Source organism: Neolamprologus multifasciatus, chromosome 6, assembly GCF_963576455.1.
Source record: "Neolamprologus multifasciatus chromosome 6, fNeoMul1.2, whole genome shotgun sequence".
NCBI classification, from domain to species: Eukaryota; Metazoa; Chordata; class Actinopteri; order Cichliformes; family Cichlidae; genus Neolamprologus; species Neolamprologus multifasciatus.
The window spans coordinates 265,179-284,186 of NC_140444.1; the positions used below are offsets into that span (position 1 = coordinate 265,179).

The window sequence follows — 19,008 nt, forward strand, 5'->3', positions numbered from 1 at the left end:
ATGATGTGTGAAAGCGAGAGGAGCTGAATGTAGATCACATTTATTTATTGCAGAAATAAAGAAAACAGCTGCAATGATGTTTCCATGACAGACTTTTACAAACACACTGCAAAGTTATGACATCACAGTTCCGTGATTGGTCAGTTTCAGTGTTGATGATGACGAACAGCCATCAGCTGATATTATCTGACAGCAGCGTAACAATGTCACGTGACCGGGGTCAGGGGTCACTCAGCACAGTCCAACGTCACGTGATAAGAAAATCTGTTTAATTCAGTCCTTGCTTCGGGACCTGCTGAGCCTCGGTGCGCACAAGAACAACCAGAGTCCTCCACCCGTGGGCCTCAGTCCCGGATCTGGTGCTCCCGTCCGTCCAGCGGGCCCAGCAGCACTGCCTGGGCCTCCAGCAGCGTGGTGTCGGTGCTGGCTCCCAGGAAGCGGGCGGTGAGCTCCATGTCCTGCAGCCGCAGACGGACCCTGGAGCCCGGCTGCAGGCCGTCGGCCCCGGCCGGCCGCTGACACACGCAGTGGAACTTCCCACCAAAGTCGATGTAGAGGTCGTCGCGGACCACCCGGAACACCCTGCCCACCACCACCGCGTCCTTGGCTGGGCCCATCTGGATCAGCGGGGACCGGCGAAGCAGCGCGGCGAAGCTGAGCTCCGGACCCGAGGAGGAGGCCTTCGGCCCGGCCGCGTTGCTCTGTGTCTCCCGCCGGAGGACCTCCTGGTGGTCGAAGGCGGCGGCGAACCCGGAGACCGGGCCCTCGGCGGAGCCCGAGTCCGAGCTGAAGGAGTTCCGGAGGAACCGGGGGGAGAGCCGGACCCGATACCGGAGCCCCGACACGACCCTGCACAGCGCCGCCATGTTTACCGCACAACCGGAAGTTTTGTCTCCGCGCACTTCCTGTGCAGGAGAGTGACTGTGCCGCGTGCAGGCTGTAGAGGCAAGAGCGTCACGTGGTCTTCCAAAAGGCACACACAAACTCTCTCTCTCTCTCTCTCTCTGTGTGTGTGTGTGTGTGTGTGTGTGTGTGAGTGAGAGAGAGAATCCAAGTAGACTTATTTTCTACCCAACAATATACACTTAAGTATACAGTGGGATCAAATATCTTCCTCCTGGATCAAAGGTGCAAACTGTGAACGTAAAAATGAACAAATTCAAATATGTAACTATACAGAAATAAGATAAACTAAGAATCAGTCCAACAGTGTTGTGCTTGAATAAAAGTAGAATAAGAAATAGAAAAGAATGAGAATAAATAAATACAATAGTGCAAAACTGTCTTTTCAATGCTTTATAAATGAAACCAGACAAGACTTTAAAACCATAAAACATTCCCATGATGTAAAAGCAGTTCAAACTATAAACGTTCTGCTTGTTTGACCTCTCACTTGTGTCTTTTACCTAATTGTTACTGCATGAAACTGAGACCATCAATCACATTATTAGCCCACTAATTCGAATTGTTGTGGTGGCGTGATGTGGGCTCAGTGCACTCCGGATCAGCAGGTGACGCTGTATATCGTTGTGCATCTGTACAGTAACAATGAAGGCATTCTACCGCCGCGCGTTTTAAGTCAGAGAAGAAGAACTCAGCCAGTAAGAAGCGGAGGAGCTGCGCATGAGCGTTGTGCAACATGGAGGTGTCGGTGAGCGCTTTGGGCCGCAGAGGTTCTACCTGCGTGTTTCCGGTCGGTTCTGTGGTCAGGCACGTCCTGGACCGGCTCGTGCCGCTTCCGGAGGTGAGGCCGAGACGAATTATCCGGGATAACCAGGGTTGGCGTGAGTTAGCCCGGGTTAGGCGGTTTAAATGCACTCCGGGCATCAGTGTTAGCAGCTGCGCTAACGTTAGCATATAAAGTGTTTTGATGCATGCTTAATCTTCCAGGTAAGCACATCCTGCTCATCTGAACGTAGCGTCACTCATGTGAAGAAGTCACCTGGAAAAGTGACGAAACGTTCCTCCCACTGAAACCGCTACGTCCAGGTGAACAGGATCAACCTGTCGGCGGTTAGCATATAAGCTATAAGGCTAAACTCGGCATTAACCTGTCCCAAACCAGGTCAGCGCTGACCGTAACCTCAGGTTATATCCAGAGGAGGCTGAAGCAATCACAAGTGGTAGTGATAGTGGTCACTACAGTGGACAGCTATTCAAAGGCCGTGTCCGTGTATTTGTGTCGGTGTTGATGGTGTACTTGCACATAAACAATATACACGGTGTGTATTGTTTATTCGTTTGTCAAACTCTTAAGTTAAATGTTGTCCACTGAACCTCTTTGAAAAGTACATGTTTAAAAAATCAAGTTCAAAAATCTTTTTTTCATTCCTAAAGATGAATAAAAATCCTGATTGAGTTTGTCAAAATTCATGCATGAAAGGGTGAATCACTTAAATCCGTAAAATCAGAGCCTCAGGATCAGCCCTGTTATGACGTACTTCCTGCCAGCTCTTGTTCATTGAATTATTTATTTAGATGAATTCCAGATTAAATAAACTGGAGGTGTGTTTACGGGAGGTTCAGGTCGCGGCTTCAGGGGATGTGAAGATGATCGAAGGGTTTATCTCAGAAACATTATCTCAGCGAGTTTTCATGTTTCCAGGATTTCTACGTCACCAGAGATGGGCGCCGGGCACACCTGGACGATCCTCTGGAGCATGGAGCCGTCTACCATCTGGAGCTCCGCCTCCTTGGAGGGAAAGGAGGTCAGTAAACGGAAAGTATCTTCCAGTTTTCCTGCTGCAGAAGAGCTGAAGGAAACTTGTGAAATGTGTGTTTTAGGGTTCGGTTCGATGCTGCGCGCGCTCGGCGCTCAGATTGAAAAGACGACCAATCGAGAGGCCTGCAGGGACCTCAGTGGGCGGAGACTCAGAGACGTCAACCACGAGAAAGAGTGAGACAAACACACAGGAGCTGAAATGTTTAGCTGTGATTTAGATCAGACAGGAAGTGTTATTACTCTGTAGTCTTTAAAGTAGGGCTGGGTTTTGATTATCGATTAAAGTAAATTCTGGATAACGTAAAATCGATTCATTAAAATCATGAATCGATTTTTAAATATAAATTTATTTTGCCCGAAATGCCAGAATCTCAGGTTAAACCACAACCACCAAACAGCTAAAACAGAGAGCAGGAACACGGATTCTGCACAAAGGCTAAACTCAAAGCGCCGACCCGCCGACGGGTCAGAATCAGTGAGATGTGACTTTCTCACCCGACGGCACGGACACGGTCGGGGCTGAAAGCCGACAGCTCGCTGATTCTGATGTTTCGGCGGGTCCGCGCTTTGAGTTTACGCCCTTTTTGCACAGATTCTGAAGCTGCAGGTTTTATCTCTCCAAACAATATTGACCGAAGATCCAAACTTCTTTCTCTCAAACAGTTTCCCGTCTAAAAATCAGTTTTCTTCATTATTCGCGTGCGCACAAGTCTACAGCTGTTTACAGGCTGTCAGACGCTGTTTTTTTTCTTCCTTTTACTTCTGAAAACAAAGCCTCATTTCTGCTGTTCAATACTGAACAAATTTAAACTTTTTAACATTATGCAACATTGCAAAACGCTGTGTGTCTAATCAAACGTCTGTAACTTTGCTCTGCTTCACTTCAGCAGCATCAGGTAACGTTCAAATGTTTAACGGTTTTCTTTCGTTTTTGATCTACTGCAGAATATTTTTATAAAATTCCTCAGTTACTTTGACACAAAGGCATCTGCTGTGACGCTCACACCTTTGATAAAGTCTCACTAGCTTTCTTTTTATACATATAAAAATATGGAAATGTACTGATGCATCATCTGAATTATAATATTTCTGACTGTCTGAGGCAAAATTTCCCCGATTCAAATCGTGGATCGAATCGATTCGGGACTTTGTGAATCGGAATTGAATCAGTGACGACACCCAGCCCCACTTTAAAGGTCTTCCAGTAAAATCTGTGCTAAATGTAATGAAAGTCTCACCTGCAGGTGGCAGCGTTCAGCCGGAAGGCTCAATAATGTCTGTTTGCACCAGCGTGGAGACACCTGTGCAAACACCACTCCTGTCACGCTTTGCTCCGCCCCCTGCTTCCTGCTCTGCTGTCACGTTGGCAGTAAACGTATTGATGTTTGGAGCCAGTTTAACAGATTTGATGGTTGTACATAAAACATGATGAGAACAGAAACGCTTTGAATGTTATTTACACAGCAGTGTCCGAGGTGTTGTCCAGGTGAGCGCACTTAACTTTCAAGTGTCTGAAAACAAGTTTTAAAAACTCTGAAAGGTGAATTTTCTACAGTTGATGAAAAATATTCAGGTTAATTATTGATTCACCTCAAATATCTGCAGCAGCTGCTGCTGTAAGCTCAAAGTGCTGTGATGTTCACCATCTATCCCACCGTCGAGGTCACTTCCTCCTGCAGTTTGTGTGTAGAGTCTGATCGTGAGCGGCCGGTGCTCACTGCAGTGACGTCTGTTCTTCTGTGGTGCGGCAGGATGGCGGACTGGCTGAAGAAGCAAGCGGAGCGCGAGGCAGAGAAGGAGCAGCGGCGTCTGGAGCGCTTGCAGAGGAAGCTCAATGAGCCCAAACACCAGTTCACCGACGCAGAGTACCAGCAGCAGTGCCACGACCTGTCCGAGCGACTCGAGGACTCCGTGCTCAGAGGTTGGCCGCACCGCACAGCTCGCACGGTGAGAGCGCGAGGTCGCGCGTGTTTGACGCCAGGTGTGTTTCCTGTCGCAGGTCTGCAGGCTTCCTCCAGCAGCCAGGTGAAGGTGGACGACGTGTGCGGCGCCAAGAGGCTGAGCTTCGATCAGAGTGAGCAGCCTGCGAAGAAGAAGACGAAGACCACAGGAGGAGGAGGGGGGTGCTTCTGGTGAGTCTTTCATGACAGGAAGAGTTGAACATGGCAGCTGTTACGCGATCACTCAGGGAACGAGACGCACGCCGCGGCGGCTCTGAGCTACAGCGAGGTTCTGAAAGGCAAATTATTCTCAATTATTGTCCTTGTCGAGACGGCAGGTCATTCGCTGTGCGAGCAACATCAGACAAATAAAAACATGAGGTCAGCAGCCAGGGAGGTTCTGATTGGCTGAAACCAGTTGAACCCTGTGAGGTCACGCTCGGTGAAAAACAGTTAAGTGGGGTGTCAGTGATGTCTGGTGAATCCATCAACTCAGCAGGCACTGTGATGTCAACAGGTTTCCTGGCACCCGCTGACATCACAGCGTCTTTTATCAGCAGCTCCAGTGACCTCACCGACCACCAGCACAGATTCTTGTTCTGAGTTCAGCTGAAGCACTCGCAGCTCGTCTCTGATGGTCAGCGTCCGTTTACGTGCGCCTCTGTCGGCTGTATTTGGTTGGAGCTGCGTCGTCTGTTACCTAGCAACAAAATGTGGGAAGCTGAGAAGGTTCAGAGTGAAACTGACTGATCATGTTTGTGCTCACAGGACGGGGCTGGAGGAGATGGACGAGCTTATGAGCTCCGATGATGACGAGGCTCCGTCCACATCCAGCCGTGAAACTGCCGCTGCCATCGCTACCATGACAACACGAAGAGAGGCAGCAGAGTCTGAGGAGGGCAGCAGGTAAAGACCAAAGAGCGCCAGGGACCAGATCCACCGTCATTTAACGATGTCTGAAAGAGTCTTCTTTCATCCTCAAACAGTGGAAGCACCAGAACCACACAGATCCCCAAGAAGACCTCCAGAGACCAGACTGAGACACCGTCAGAGGACCGGGACCCTGAGGAGACCTCCAGAGACCAGACTGAGACACCGTCAGAGGACCGGGACCCTGAGGAGACCTCCAGAGATGAGACTGGGACACCGTCAGAGGACCGGGACCCTGAGGAGACCTCCAGAGACCAGACTGGGACACCGTCAAAGGACCGGGACTCTGAGGAGACCTCCAGAGACCAGACTGGGACACCGTCAGAGGACCGGAACTCTGAGGAGACCTCCAGAGATGAGACTGGGACACCGTCAGAGGACCGGGACCCTGAGGAGACCTCCAGAGATGAGACTGGGACACCGTCAGAGGACCGGAATTCTGAGGAGACCTCCAGAGACCAGACTGGGACACCGTCAGAGGACCGGGACCCTGAGGAGACCTCCAGAGACCAGACTGGGACACCGTCAGATGACCGGAACTCTGAGGAGACCTCCAGGGACCAGACTGGGACACTGTCAAAGGACCGGGACCCTGAGGAGACCTCCAGGGACCAGACTGAGACACCGTCAGAGGACCAGAACCATCCTGGACCGTCCAAACCATCACAGTCAAGCGGACCGTCTCAACAGGTCTGTACCCGGTGAATAAAGTCTGAAATTTTCAGGGTTAAAGTTTCTGATGAGGCGTTTAAGGTTAATTTTAAAGTCTGAATCATGTCATCACTGAGCTGTGGAGGTTTTCTTATTGCTGCAGCATTTTGGATCTACTGAAGGTTTTTATGGAGTTTCTAATTTGGAGCTAAATGGAAGAACGCAGTCTTACATATTTGTTTAATATGCGCGTTGAAGGACATGTCCTGGTCAAAAATGACTCCAAGGTTCCTCACAGTGTTACTGGAGGCCAAGGTAATGCCATCCAGAGTAAGAATCTGGTTAGATACCATATTTCTAAGCTTTTCAGCGCCGAGTACAATGACCTCAGTTTTATCTGAGTTAAGAAGCAGAAAGTTAGTGGCCATCCAAGTCTTTATGTCTTTAAGACATTCCTGCAGTTTAACTAATTGGTGTGTGTTATCTGGCTTCATGGACAGATAGAGCTGGGTGTCATCTGCATAGCAGTGTAAATGTATGCTATGTCTTCTAATGATGCTGCCTAGGGGAAGCATGTATAATGTAAACAGAATTGGTCCTAGCACCGAACCCTGTGGAACTCCATAATTAACCTCAGTGTGTGAAGAGGACTCTCCATTTACATGCACAAACTGGAGTCTGTTAGATAGATATGATACAAACCACTGCAGTGTGTTCGAGCAGTCAAATGTTGCGATCACTAACTCTTGTTGTTTTTCAGCAGCTGGATTTGTTCTCGGCGTCGTCGGTCGAGCAGCTGGAGTCTCTGGGTTTGGACGTCTTGAAGAAAGAACTGATGTCTCGTGGGTTGAAGTGTGGGGGAACGCTGTCGGAGCGCGCTGCTCGACTCTTCGCCGTCCGAGGACTGAGTGCAGATGAGATCGACCCGCTGCTGCTCGCCAAGCCGACAAAGCCCAAGAAGAAGAAATGAGATGGAACGCTGAAAGCGGCGTGTTCAGCGTTCCATCGAGTGCGAGAATATTAATCACAGACATTTAGACTCTTTCCTGATGTGAGCTTTCTGATTGGTTCAGACAATCACACGTATATTTTATTAGAGGTTCTGTCCAGTCAGAAAGCAGGACGTTCACACACATCTGTGCTTCAGTTTGAATTTAACCACTTCCTGTTCAGTTTTCAATAAACGTCTGAAACTAAACATCAGGTGTCCATCTGTGTCTGAGAGTCTGTGATAGAAGCGCTGCGCAGCAGTGCATGATGGGAGTTCAGAAGCCGGGGTCCCAGGAAGTGACCTGCGGCGCCTCCACCTCCTCAAAGCACACGACGATATCACCGGCTCTGAAGTCAACGTCGCCGTCAGCCGATAGGCCGCACTCCATGCCCGCCCTCACCGTCTGCACGTCATCTTTGTGGTGCTTCAGTGCTGCCAGAGAACCTGCGGGAACATCAGAGAACGTTAGAACAACATGTGCAGTCCTGCGCCTTCACCCCAGCTCTGGTCTCACTCACCCTCCCACACGGTGTCCCGGCCTCGGATCAACCTGAACCTCAACCGTCGGTCCAGCTGACCTTTCTGAACCCGACAGCCGGCCACGGGAACCTTCTTCTTTCCCACGGTGACGTCAAACATGGCGACGACCGACGCCTCACCTGCACGGGGGGGGGGGACAGGTTATGTGTGACTGATATCACAGGTTCATCTTCCTCTGACATGTGATCTAAGGGGGTGTGGCTAGAAGCAAAATGAACATATGCAGATCTTGCCTCTGCTTCGCACTCTGAGCTGCTCACGTTGTTTTCCTCATTAAATGACCTCTGTGAGCATCACGTGCTTCAATCAGATGATTTAAAAACAATGGTAGAAGCGTCAGATGGAGACGTGTTTACCTGGTGGCCATAAGGCGGTAAAATTTAGATTAAAATTTCAGCTGATCCTACCTGTTACTAGGGCTGCCACAAACGATTATTTTGATAGTCGACTAGTCACAGATTATTTTTGCGATTAGTCGACTAATCAGATCATCATCCATTGGACGTAAAACGTACAGCTTATTGCACCAGCAGCATCTGCTCTTATATAACTATCATTAGCTTACAGCTTTAAGTGTTTCAGGTCTGTGCTAACTAAAAATAAAGACAAGATGATAGTTTGTTAAACTTTTAATGAAATTTGCAGATTGTTTCAGTGAAGTTTAATAAACTCCTTACTATCTAAAATATAACAGGACACCGGAGTAAATTCTTGAGCATCTCACACTTCTGATAATCGGCTGTCTGCTTGACGTTTATTCAGCTGTGTAAAAACTATAACTTTAATCTCAGCCAAACCGATTTACTCAGGAACAAATAAAATACTAAAAAAAGCCAAACAATAACATTTTTAAGTTATCTAAGTGACTTATATATCATGTTTAACTTGAGTAGCGACAGACGGCGGTGGGTTTGGAAACGATTTGCGGGAGTCCGGCGTTCTCACGGCTCTAGTTAGCCTAGCCCCCGGCTAGCTATCGAGCTAGTGGCTAACAGACGTCCGAAAACGTCGGAGCGCTTTTGAAAATATGTGGTGTCTTGATAAACTGAGCAGATATTTGAGGTTTACACAGCTACATTCTCGCCTGAAAATATGTTAAACGTTTATTTTGTGACCCAGAAAGAATAATAAGAGTAATATTAAAACTAACTAGCTGCCGCCATTGTTGGAAACTGAGCTGGGCTGCGCTATGAATTCTGGGACACAGCTTCTTCTTCTTCGGGGTTTAACGGCAGCTGGCATCCTTGTACATGCAGTGCTGCCATCTTCTGTTTCAGTCCGTTATTACACTCTTAAATCCTACTACTTATTCCTGCGTCTTTCAGGATCTTACAAAGCTTCAAACGACACGTCGACTATTAAATCAGTCGTCGATGATTTTGATAGTCGACTAATTGTGGCAGCCCTACCTGTTACCATGGTGATTTAGCAGGGATGAAACGCTGACTTTGATCTCACTGATACTCCTCCACTCCACCTGAGCTCAGTTGTGGTCACATGACCGTGTGGTGCCGACTCACCTGTGATGTTCTCAGAGACGAGCGGTGGCAGTTTGGCGCCGAGCTCCTCCTTCAGCTGATCTACCAGCTTGTAGATGACGCTGTGCAGGCGCAGCGGGATGCCTTTCTTCGCCGCCAGCCGCTCGATGCCACGGCTCGCCGCCACGTTAAAGCCATAGATGGAGCCTGATGGCAAGACGCAGCCAGGTGGAGCAGGAGATTTATTATTTATTTTAAACTCAGGTACCCTGTGATGCATTCACAGACACTCTGTAAGAAGGCGTTCTCTGATCTCAGCTTTAAACCCATCATGAAATCGCACTAAACCAGCCGGCGGTCAGAAGAATCTGCGGCACACAAAATGAATAAAAACATCTGAATGGCGTCCTTCGCTCGTACCTCCAAACATTTCGGCCATGTTGACGTCGTTCTCAGAGATGTCTCCTATGCCGAAATGGACCACCTCGAGCTCGCACTGCTGCTGAGCGTCGTAGCTGTCCAGGATGTTCAGGATGGCCTCCACCGAGCCATCCACGTCACCTGGGGTCGACGGTTGTTCAGTTAGAGTGACATCACAGTGGGCGGAGCCCGTTTGAAGCTGGCTCAGTGTGTACCTTTGACGATGAGCGGCAGGCTGAGCTGGTCGCTTTGCATCCTCTCGCTGGGCCTCATGGCGAAGCGGCTCTTGTTGGCCCGGTAAAGCGCCACCTTCCTCTGCCTCCAGCTCAGGTGGGACAGCCCCTCCCTCTCCCTGCGGTACTCCTCCAGGTGGAGCTTCTGCTTCTGCTCGATGGCGCTCTGCTCCTCCTGCAGTTTCCGCTGCTCCTCATCGTGACTTCTCCACTCCACCACCTCCCGCGCTCGCTGCTGCAGGAGCCAAAGGAGGAAAGCTTTTATTGTGGAAGGGACTGACAGGAAATGGTCATCTCAACAATCCACAGTCTGGATTTTTATTGAAATTTCCCCAAAATTATTTCTGCGATGCAAACTTAATATTTCTCATTTTTTCATTATTGAAGCCGAGATGATTTATTGTTCAATAAAACATTTATTCTATGTCATGTGATTTCATTTGGGCGGAGCCTGTTTATACCCCACCCACCTCAGACTCCACCTCCAGGATGGTCTCTCCAGCTGACGGCAGCTCCTTCCAGCCAACCACCTCCACCGCAGTACTCGGCCCCGCCTCCCTCACAGCGCAGCCGTTCTCATCAAACAGGAAGCGAACTTTAGCCCAGGATTTCCCAGCAACCAGCACGCAGCCTCTCTTTAGCGTCCCCCGCTGGACGATGGCTGTCGTGACCGGGCTAGGAAGACCAAACTGGTCACACTGGGTCTGTTTGACTTGTTTCCAGTAAACCAGCGTTAGCACAGACTTACCCTCTGCCTTTGTCCGTCCTGCTCTCGATGACGAGTCCCTCCACGGGGCCGGTAGCCTCCGCCTTTAGCTCCAACACCTCCGCCAAAGCTACTGTGGCCTCAGCCAGAGCCAGAAGGTTATCACCCTGACAACGTCATCAATGACATCATTGGTCTACAGCAGCAGGTCGACTGTAATGACCTCATATTTTAAGGAAACCATATTAACTGCTTTCATTACTTAACTTATCCTGTAACCTGCCTGTTGAACTAACTGACCAATAGGGATGTTTTGTGCATTGCATTGTGGGAAAACAACGCGACGTGTTGTTTGATGAGTTCACCTTCAGAGCAGAGATGTGAATCGCCTGAACGTCTCCCCCGAACTCCTCGCAAACAACGTCGTGAGCGAGCAGCTCCTGCTTCACCCTCTGAGCGTCGGCGTGAGGCTTGTCACACTTATTCACCGCCACGATCACGGGGACTGAAACACGGAGAATCAGCAGTAGAAGAGAATAAAAACAAAACGAATAGAAATCCAGTAAAAGCAGTAGAAACGGGGCGGAGCTTCGCTCTGAGCCCTGGCTGTGACTGTCGGGTGGAGCGCCCACCTTTGGCTCTCCTGGCATGCTCGATGGACTCCACCGTCTGGTTCATGACGCCATCGTCAGCTGCCACCACCAGAATGACGATGTCGGTGGCGTTGGCTCCACGGGCTCTCATGGAGGAGAAGGCGGCGTGGCCCGGCGTGTCGAGGAAGGTGATCTTCTCACCTGTCGGCAGCTGGACTGGAAGAAAATATCCGAGAGGAAAAACGTTGCTGTGTAAACCTGAAAACGCTGCTGATTAAAACATCCAATAATCGATCAGCGTCTGATGACAGGTTTTATGATTTAATTTGCTCTTAAAGTTTGTCTTTAAAAACATCTGGCTTGTTTCGTTTCCTGTCGTTGGGTGTTTTTAAATAAAGTTTAAAGCGTGCTGTTACCCAGGAACGCCCCGATGTGCTGCGTGATGCCTCCGGCCTCCGTGGAGACGATTTGGCTCTTCCTCAGGCTGTCCAGCAGCGTCGTCTTACCGTGGTCCACGTGACCCATGATGGTGACCACCGGGGGGCGTGGCACCAGGAGGGCGGGGTCAGCAGGCGGTCTGTGAAGGTAACAGAGAACTTTATTCTGTTACAAACCACTGAGACGAGTTACACACACGTGATCGGAGACTTCCTGTCACCTCCTGCAGGCGTCCCTGTTGGGTCGCTCTCTGCTCGCGCTCAGTTTGGCCCATCTGAACTTCATCCCTGACCGCGTCACCACCTCTTTAATCCATCGTTCCTCCAGAACCGTGTCCTTTTCCAGAGAGTCCAGAGGCACCGACGTGTTCAGCAGAGCCTCCAGCACGTGGTCTGGGATTCAAATAGACCTTTATTTAAAACAGCTTCCAGACACAGACAGTTTAAAACATCGACGTCGCTCCAGGGGGACAAGTAGGCGCACGAGGAGCCTTAAACCGGCGCTCTGCCTAACGGCCACCAGGTGGTGGTAAACTCTCGGTCCGTATTTTGGAACCAAGACAGCGAAGGTCAAACACTCATCGTGAAGCTTCAGTGACCAATGGGAAACATCAAATGGCTTTCACAGGAACTTGGTAACAGCAATAAGAGAATACGTAGTTTATTCCAAGAAGATATCGTCTCTCTCCCGTATATAATATCTTATTGGAACCGATATGTTCCAGATATCAAGTGGAAGACAGTCTGGATGATCCCCCATAAATATTTGATTGTAAATAAGGTGAAAGAAGTCTCATTTAAAGTTCTACATAAATGTTATCCAGCCAGTCACTACATGGTAAAATTTAAAATGGACATAAATACTAATTGTACTTTCTGTGGGGATCATCCAGAAACTGTGACACATCTTTTTTGGTGCTGTTCTTTTACACAGAGATTCTGGAAGGAATTTAGCAGGTTTGTTATTGTCCATATTTTAAGGGAGTTTTCTTTACGATGGGAAAATGTTTTATTCTGTTTCTTTAAGTTCCCCAAGAAGTATGATAAATGTTTTTTTATGATAAATTTGTTAATACTTTTAGCCAAATTTTTATCCATAAATGTAAGTTTACTAACAAAACATCATATTTCTGTCATTTTTTTAAGGATGTGGAAATGTACATACAATCAATATCAGACTCCACCAACACAAAGGCTCTAAAACAATATCTGTATTCTTATAATTGTTACTTTTTTCTTTTACCCCTGGCTTTGTGTTCATGTTCTGTTGTTTTGTATACTTCATCTGTTCGTATGTTGGATACTCATTGTTTGTTAAATAAAGTTTAAAAAAAAAAAACATCAAATAGCTCCGCCCACCTGTCTATCATCCTTACCGAAGTCTCTGTTCATGGCTTCAGCGAGTGCAGCCGCCGTCATCCCCTGTCGGATCTCAACTTCCTGTTTGTCCACTTTGGGTTTGACCTTCTGGGTCTTCTGATCTTTCTTCTGACCTTTGACCTGCAGTTAAAAATGATCTTTATTATGAGGTGACATACCACTGCTGCATTGAAAGTGTGCTGACATATTGCATCGGTGTGGTTCTCCAGCTGCACCACAGCACACAGAAAGGCACAGAGGGTCATCAATATGGCCCAAAAAATCATTGGACATCCTCTTCCCTCCCTGAAGGACCTGTACAGCACTCGCTCGCAGGGGGGCACGCAGCTTAAACACCCAGGACACCGGGTGTTTAAGCTGCTGCTGAGGTTCAGGCTGCTGAGGTCCCGAACAAACAGACAAGGACAGCTTTTACAACAGGACAACAGCCCTGATCAGTGCTAACAGCTGACCTGACTGGATACCTCCCTGGACTTTTTTAGGGGGGAGGTAACAATGTTTAAAACAATAACAATAATAATATTTATAACAAGGTGCAATAATAACAGTGTGCAATACACTTATTCTTCTTTGTTATTACTAAGTTATTATACTGTGTTGTTGTTTGTGTTGCGTTGTGATGTGTCGTATCGTGTCGTGTTGTGTTATATGTAGTGCCCACTTAGGACAGTTTTTCAATTTCATTGTACTATTGTACTATGTGTGACTGTGCAATGACAATAAAGACTTATCTTATCTTACATGCTTCATTTTTTTCACTAAAAACTTTATTTGTACAGACAAAGGAACCGTAATGCTGCGTCTTCGTTAATGAACATCATCAGGAGGAAGAAACTCACATGTTTGAACTTCCTGTTCGGTTGGCAGGTGAGGAGCGAGTCGGCGCTCCCGGCACGGCAGAATACGGCCGGAAACGGGAAGTTACTGAACAGAGCTGGGTCTGCGTGCACCAGCCGCCGGGTACCCCGCATCACCGAAGACATCACACTCATAGCTGCAGAGGGACAGGTGAGCCTAACGTGCGAGAGAGCAAACATCTGCAGGTAAAACGTCATCATCATCATCATCATCATCATCGGGTCTCACTGAGACCATCGATCCTCTCTGTCGGCCTCGCAGCCCACAAACTCTGCAGGTAACACACCCGCACACATCCTGACGAGCAGCAGCCAATCAGCTGAGTGTCTGACACACTGTTTGGGGTCACAGCTCTATATCTAATATCCTCAGCTGACAGTTTTAAGACACCCACCCTGCACGTATGGCTGTCCAGTCCTCTGCCTGAAGCAGCAGCATATGAAGTTTACATATTAAACATGGTGAGATGAAAGCTGGATGCAGGTGGTGGACTACATCTATGCCGAATTAACGCGAGTGCTCCAACACATCAGGAACCAATGTTTACATTTTGTTCTGAAACATCTCGGCACCACAAACCGTAAAAATGTGTCTTTTGTAAACGAAGTTTGGAGCAGAGTTTACGGACCGACACCGGAGGACTCCGGAGGACTCCGGAGGATAGGTTCGTTCATTCGGACGCCGAATGTGAAAGTGAGACTTAACAGTTCAGACCGATAAGAAGAATCATCGATCCGTGGAAAACATAAACACTAACAGCTGTTAAACACTGTTTGTGTCGCTCGGCTGAACTTCCGGCCTGCAGAGGAAGACGCTGATTAAAGAAACGTTTAATCAGAGCCGACCGTGAAAACTGAACCGAGCAGCTCACCTAAAGCCTCAGGTGTAGTTCGTTCACGTGACACTACCTGGCAGGGTTTCTGGGTGACGTTTGGCTCTGCCTGACGTCAAAACCGGAGGACTTTACGTCGGAACTACAGCCAACTCAACCCAGCAGCAGAGCGTCAGAGAAGGGAGCGTCACGGTACCTCAGCAACCCCGACATCCGCCTCCGGTCGGTCTGGTTTTCTCTCTTCGCGCTGTCCACTCAGCTCATCGAGAAAAACACCTGCGACAGGGAGCCGCCATGACAGCCAGCACACACACCGGAAGCACTTTGGCGTCTTCTGTTAGGTTTGCGTGTTGCTGCCCTCTACAGGTCAGGCAGGTGAACGGAGACAACTCAGGACAGCTGCAGACTCACATGTGTCTGCTTTACTATAATAAGACCAACTCACCTGGTGTGCTTTCAGTCAGTTATTCAGGTTATTGTACTCGGCCCTGAAAAGCTTAGAAATATGGTATCTAAGCAGATTCTTACTCTGGATGGCATTACCTTGGCCTCCAGTAACACTGTGAGGAACCTTGGAGTCATTTTTGACCAGGATATGTCCTTCAACGCACATATTAAACAAATATGTAAGACTGCTTTCTTCCATTTGTGCAACATCTCTAAAGTTAGAAATATCCTGTCTCAGAGTGATGCTGAAAAACTAGTTCATGCATTTATTACTTCCAGGCTGGACGACTGTAATTCATTATTATCAGGAAGTCCTAAAAACTCCCTGAAAAGCCTTCAGTTAATCCAAAATGCTGCAGCAAGAGTCCTGACAGGGACTAGAAAGAGAGAGCAGATTTATCCTGTTTTGGCTTCCTGTTAAATCCAGAATTCAAAATCCTGCTCCTCACATACAAGGTCTTAAATAATCAGGCCCCATGTTATCCGGCCGGAGGCGCAATCGCAAGTTTGCAGCGTCCCAGATGCAGCCCCCGTCTCTCTTCCACAGCATGTCTTTATCCTGTCTTCCTTCTCCCTCCCCAACCAATCACAGCAGATGGCCCCGCCCCTCCCTGAGCCTGGTTCTGTCGGAGGTTTCTTCCTGTTAAAAGGGAGTTTTTCCTTCCCACTGTCGCCAAAGTGCTGCTCATAGGGGGTCATATGATTGTTGGGTCTATATGGATCATTGTAGGCTCTACCTTACAATATAATGTAATACTTGAAATGTGCAATTCACTTGTATTTTTATTTTTATTCCTATTTATTCTATTTATCCCCTTTGTATATTTTATCTATATATGTCTTTGTATTTATATATGTGTGTATATATATATATATATATATATATATATATATATATATATATATATATATATATATATATATATATAATATTCTTAACTCTGTAACTTCTGTCGGTGCTGTGCTTTTTGGAAAACAAATTTCCCAGAGGAACCCACCCGAGGGATTAATAAAGTTTTATCTATCTATCTATCTATCTATCTAAAGCGCCCTGAAGCGACTGTTGTTGTGATTTGGCGCTGTGTAAATAAAATTGAATTGTTCTTGGAGGGAGCGGACGGTTACCAGACATCCTGGAGGAAGATTCTCGACCAACACTTTAAACTTCTCGTCAACCAGAGTCCCCCTCGGAGTGACGGAGAGAATCGGAGGAACAACCTGGGTACGGTGTACATTTTAGGACATCGTCAGGTCTCATGAAAAAATGTCAGGTCTCAGACTCAGATGGAGGCTGCCATCTTGCAAATTTGGAGTAGTGACTTGAGGTGGAGCGACTGTGTAACGCTCCCGCCCACACACCCGCTGCACGTGACCGCAAACACGCCCCCTACACTTTTTACGTAGCCCGGCTGCTCGAGGTTTTTTTTGCTGGTTTACCGCGACTGACGACTCGTTTAATTAAGGTAAATACAACCACGTCACTGTTATAAAAAGACACACAGCTCATCATCTTATAGTTCTAAAATCACTCTGTTGTTAATTCGTTTGCTAGATTAGCCGCTAGCATACGCACTGTGCTGGAGGCTTGTTGCTAGCTAGTTAGCGATGCTACACACCTGCTACTCTAATAGTGTTATTGAAGGATTCAGCACTTCTTATGTTTTTTTATCCATTTTTAGACAGCGATGAGATCAGCTGCACACTCTACAGAGGCCCAGAGTTACTGTTAATATCAAAAATATAATGCTGTCCTTTGAGATTTTAACATAAGACTGTGAGTGTAATGATCTTAAACTGTTTAAATCTCTACAGCCTGGTAACATGGAGACTTTAAAAACAGCAGCAGGTTTCAGTAGTGTAGTCTAATTTGTTCTTTTCATTTAATAATAGAGTCCATATTATATCAACAGCTACATTCACCCTGGAGAGAAACTAGTGAGGGAGACCATCAGGACCAAGCTGGGTTTCTGGGTCCAGAGGTTTGGAGAAACTTCTTCCCTTTCTTTCATCACAGCTGTCCTGTGCCAGATGTTCTGTTGACCCGCTGTAAGAGGCTTCATTTAAGAAACAACAGGAAGACTGAAGCTCATGGCATGGATCAAGCAGGACTCATGATCTTCACCAGCAGCTCCCTCACAGGGAAATCTTCAGCACTCCTCCGTAGGCCCGCCCCAGGAGATGGATAAACCCAGCATTTCATCAACACTGTGATGAGACCTTTGCTTTGTGTAATGTTATAAATACTCAGATACTCCCCAGAGGCTCCAGACTTTTATATAAAGATATTATATTCAGTCCTGTAGAAAGTTATATATTTAAAAATATGTGATCATCTCTGGTTACTCTGGTATGAATAACTCTGAATCACTTTATGGTAATGTTACGGATTCAAATATTGGGAATGGATACAAGAGGAAAACCAAAATAACAACACTGGTCCGGCCGGGTCAAGTCAAACGATGATTTAATGAACACACGCGTGGGAGATGGACACCATACAGCAGACAGCATCAGATCTCAAAATGGTGGAGCCTTGATCAAACTCTTATAGCCTCTAGTGGCCCCCACCTAATCATAAAAGCCTAAACATTCACATTCTTTCTCACACACAGCGCCTAAGCTACGACCTTGGCTCCCTGTTTATCTGCTCCTGATGAAATGGGGCAGTATGCTCTGTTCTCTTCTAATCAGACAAATGAGACGATGACTTTCTGTGAACAGTATTTCTTCTAACTCAGCAGTATAATGCATCATAAAACAATATCATTCATTCACAATAAATCAACAGTCTAATGTAATGCAAATCAGTTTACCAAATGTAATAATTATCACCTTCTTCTAGTTCAGGAGCATAATGCAAACTGAAACTACATAATAATTCACAATCTTTAATTAGGGGTCTAACATTGCATAAAATAATATCATAATCCCACAGTAAATAACACTATCTGCAAAAAACTGTGAAAGAACTCCAGATGACAAGTTTGTAGTTCGACATACAAGTGATGACCTTTGACCTTCATCAGGTTTTATTTAACCCTCTGGCTTTGTTAAAAATCACTACCCTTTCAGCTTGTTCGTGGCCAAAAGTGGCCACCTACAGATTAGGTCTGTAATTTTTATTATTTTTATGTTTTTTTGCCATTTTTTTTGCATAAAGCTTTTAAGTAACTTCAGTTCTTTTCATAAATATAAAATTATTATTACTTTTTACATTTTTAACCCTTTAAACACCAGTTTGTTTGTCCACTGCACTAGCTGGAAGACAACCTCAAATCTCGCAATTTTATATAATTGCATTGCTACTGAAATTTCTTGTATTATTAATAGTAGAGTCTGGGGCATGTAATTGATCCACATCAACATTGATTATAATGCATTGTTATTTTTGTGCAGGGAGAGCAAAAACATAAAAACTTCCTCTCAGCTTGTTCGTGGCCAAAAATGGCCACCCCTTGTTTACGTTTACAAAATGCTATAAAATTCATATATATTAAGAAAAATTTCCACTTTTTTTGACATGATTCTTTAGATTAGTACCAGTGCTGTTCATCAAGACCAAAATTTCATTCAAATTCATAATTTTAACCCTTTAAATACCAGTTAAATCAAATAATCCTAGGAACTCATAAATGGAAAAAAATCACAAAACCCCAATTTTTTTCCAAATAAAACATGCCATCTGATTTACTTTCTAACCATGATGGAGGTTAGATGCATAGCAATAATTAACAGTATCAATGACTTTTATACATCTTTATTTTTTTGTGCAGTGACAGAAAAACATAAAAACTTCCTCTCAGCTTGTTTGTGGCCAAAAATGGCCACCCCCTGTTTACATTTACAAAAT

At 46.5% G+C, this 19,008-nt stretch overlaps 3 protein-coding genes across 7 annotated transcripts; 1 reads left to right on the forward strand and 2 right to left on the reverse strand.

Annotated features, from left to right (window-relative positions):
* Positions 1-24: 24 nt before the first annotated feature.
* Positions 25-917, reverse strand: mrps28 (mitochondrial ribosomal protein S28). Its single transcript, XM_085161825.1, has 2 exons — positions 100-917; positions 25-68 (listed from the first exon to the last, which is right to left on the reverse strand). The coding sequence occupies exon 1, from the start codon at positions 864-866 to the stop codon at positions 345-347; it is 522 nt and encodes a 173-aa protein (XP_085017951.1). The 5' UTR covers positions 867-917; the 3' UTR covers positions 25-68; positions 100-344.
* Positions 918-1,607: 690 nt separating this feature from the next.
* sde2 (SDE2 telomere maintenance homolog (S. pombe)) lies at positions 1,608-7,441 on the forward strand. 2 transcript variants are annotated; one of them, XM_085161823.1, is made up of 8 exons: positions 1,608-1,744; positions 2,606-2,708; positions 2,785-2,896; positions 4,474-4,643; positions 4,722-4,854; positions 5,431-5,568; positions 5,649-6,282; positions 7,004-7,441. In XM_085161823.1, exons 1-8 carry the CDS (start codon positions 1,640-1,642, stop codon positions 7,211-7,213), a joined length of 1,605 nt encoding a protein of 534 aa, XP_085017949.1. In that variant the 5' UTR covers positions 1,608-1,639; the 3' UTR covers positions 7,214-7,441. The 2 variants fall into 2 exon arrangements, with proteins under 2 accessions (XP_085017949.1, XP_085017950.1); XM_085161824.1 differs by having other exon boundaries at positions 7,007-7,441.
* Positions 7,298-17,465, reverse strand: mtif2 (mitochondrial translational initiation factor 2). 4 transcript variants are annotated; one of them, XM_085161818.1, is made up of 14 exons: positions 16,284-17,465; positions 13,861-14,035; positions 13,018-13,141; positions 11,863-12,034; positions 11,621-11,781; positions 11,244-11,420; positions 10,977-11,116; positions 10,654-10,778; positions 10,376-10,580; positions 9,888-10,140; positions 9,673-9,813; positions 9,295-9,459; positions 7,753-7,893; positions 7,298-7,678 (listed from the first exon to the last, which is right to left on the reverse strand). In XM_085161818.1, the coding sequence occupies exons 1-14, from the start codon at positions 16,391-16,393 to the stop codon at positions 7,509-7,511; spliced, it is 2,259 nt and encodes a 752-aa protein (XP_085017944.1). In that variant the 5' UTR covers positions 16,394-17,465; the 3' UTR covers positions 7,298-7,508. The 4 variants fall into 4 exon arrangements, with proteins under 4 accessions (XP_085017944.1, XP_085017945.1, XP_085017948.1 ...); XM_085161819.1 differs by lacking the exon at positions 16,284-17,465 and adding an exon at positions 14,908-16,032; XM_085161822.1 differs by lacking the exon at positions 16,284-17,465 and adding an exon at positions 14,788-16,032.
* Between the last annotated feature and the right edge of the window lie 1,543 nt (positions 17,466-19,008).

Excerpts from the sequence above, each read along its gene's own strand:
- mrps28 (XM_085161825.1), bottom strand. The coding sequence starts at position 866 with ATGGCGGCGCTGTGCAGGGTCGTGTCGGGGCTCCGGTATCGGGTCCGG.
- sde2 (XM_085161823.1), top strand. The coding sequence starts at position 1,640 with ATGGAGGTGTCGGTGAGCGCTTTGGGCCGCAGAGGTTCTACCTGCGTG. Across the intron at positions 2,709-2,784 it reads CCTCCTTGGAGGGAAAGGAG|GGTTCGGTTCGATGCTGCGC; the intron begins GTCAGTAAACGG and ends TGTGTGTTTTAG. Across the intron at positions 6,283-7,003 it reads CAAGCGGACCGTCTCAACAG|CAGCTGGATTTGTTCTCGGC; the intron begins GTCTGTACCCGG and ends GTTGTTTTTCAG.
- mtif2 (XM_085161818.1), bottom strand. The coding sequence starts at position 16,393 with ATGTACACCGTACCCAGGTTGTTCCTCCGATTCTCTCCGTCACTCCGA. Across the intron at positions 11,117-11,243 it reads GCATGCCAGGAGAGCCAAAG|TCCCCGTGATCGTGGCGGTG; the intron begins GTGGGCGCTCCA and ends TCCGTGTTTCAG. Across the intron at positions 7,894-9,294 it reads CGTCTCTGAGAACATCACAG|GTGAGGCGTCGGTCGTCGCC; the intron begins GTGAGTCGGCAC and ends CCCCCCGTGCAG.